The 1,774-nt window shown below is 31.8% G+C and overlaps 1 protein-coding gene across 1 annotated transcript in view; it reads left to right on the top strand.

Annotated features, from left to right (window-relative positions):
• The first annotated feature begins 542 nt into the window (after positions 1–542).
• The window catches only part of LOAG_02104 (hypothetical protein), a 13,813-nt gene continuing 12,581 nt past the window's right edge, over positions 543–1,774 (top strand). The window contains exon 1 of the mRNA XM_020445933.1: positions 543–790. Within this exon, the coding sequence (XP_020303665.1) occupies positions 608–790 (183 nt within the window). The 5' untranslated portion in view covers positions 543–607. The remainder of the gene's footprint in view (positions 791–1,774) is intronic.

Genomic DNA, 1,774 nt, shown 5'->3' with positions numbered 1-1,774 from the left:
TTACTTAATTTTGGAAGTTTGTTTGAGTAAAGCCTGGAATGATTGATACTTTTTCGATGTGTGATATATTACAAAAGTTACAGCTACCTTTGCGACATATTTTTCTGACATATTATTGACCTGAAGAAACTTATTTTGCTGATTAAACTTGTTTGCATTACTCGAGATTGTGTATTTGTTGATGAATTTGTTGGTTTCTTCATAGATCATTCATTCACTCACATACTCTCTCTCTCTCTTTTTTCCATCCTTCGCAATTAAACGTCGAAATTACATCGCTACGACAAGTTTAGGTACATAGGCAAAAGCCTCAACCATTCTGTGTATATTTCATTAACCCTACCAAAATTTGAAGCTGATTCTTGCTCAAAGCTTTGGATTTATTATCCTCCTCTGGAGTATCTACTCTACGCTGTTTATGAAAAATCTACGTATTACCCGCTATAATCATTTATAGCATTCTTCTCTTTATTATACATGTACCGAACAATCGTTCACTCGCCAGTTATCATTATCTATCCGATCGCTACCATTATTACCTTCATCATCATCATCATCATCATCATTACCATTACCATTAACAACAATAAGATAACTGAGATACGAAATGTTACGATTTTCGAGTACAGAATCGAACGACAAAGCTCTTTCCGAAGAACAGCGATTCTACTATTTGCGGTTGATGGCCAAGCCATCAAGCGACAAGAATGAACCAATAAAAACAAAATTTGTTCGCTGGTCATTACCGTGTCCCCAACACGAAAGTCTTGAAACTGATCATGATCTCGAGGTATGTCACAACGTTTTTCACTCATCTCACGCAAAGGCTTCTCATCACAATGTTTAAATATGCTTTCTAGAAAGTACATAGTAATTGACAATAAGGAAGTGATTACATAAGTTGTAACTATTCACTTATTTTGTAGAATCGTAGATTTGAACATTTTTGTAGGAGATGATTCGAATTCTAAAATATTAAATCTCAGTTAATTTATGATGTCAGTTGTTTTGAAGATTTTGAAGACTTAACTTCCAATATTTCCATTATCTGCTGTATATGTTGTAAATATAGCATACCGAAATATGAATTATTGTCCATAAATGTTTTACATATCGTTTATTAACAATTTCTGGGATTTTATTTTAACAAAAAATATATCATTGATTGAAAGGTTTAAGATAAAACTAAATGATGCAGACTTCATATCAAATTTCACATTTTGGGAAGAATATAAATGATATATTGTCTTAGTTTCCACATATAACTTATCACTAATTGCTTATTCTTTCATTTATTTATTTTTATATTTTTCGCCACTTTTGCAAGATTTCATTGTTTTTTTTTTCATTTATTGATATCTGTCTTTTTTTTCGCCACTTTTGCAAATTTTTGCAAAAATTTTGGAATGAAATGACGTCAGTGACGGAGGAGAGATAATGGATTTAGGCATATGACGCTCTGAGAATAATGGTATTCATTATTTCATTTCAAAGGTTAAAGTTTATTCATTCATAGCATTTTGATATTCTTCATTGCAGTATTTTCTTTTTTTTAAAAAAAGAAAAAGTCGTTTTACTTTCTCGTTTATCTTTTTCTTCGTTTTCGAACTTTCAAAGGCTTCAGAAGATGTTTCACTTTTGAAAATCACAAACTCTCTTCTCTTCCCACTATCAGCTGATTCTTTCATTAAGCATCACACTTCTTTTGAAAGACATCCGTTGTGTGTGTATTTGTGTGTTTGTGTGTGTGTGTGTGTGTGTGTGTGTGTGTGTG

Source organism: Loa loa (assembly GCF_000183805.2).
Source record: "Loa loa unplaced genomic scaffold supercont3.21, whole genome shotgun sequence".
Classification (NCBI taxonomy): domain Eukaryota; kingdom Metazoa; phylum Nematoda; class Chromadorea; order Rhabditida; family Onchocercidae; genus Loa; species Loa loa.
This window is presented reverse-complemented; position numbering and strand designations above follow the sequence as displayed.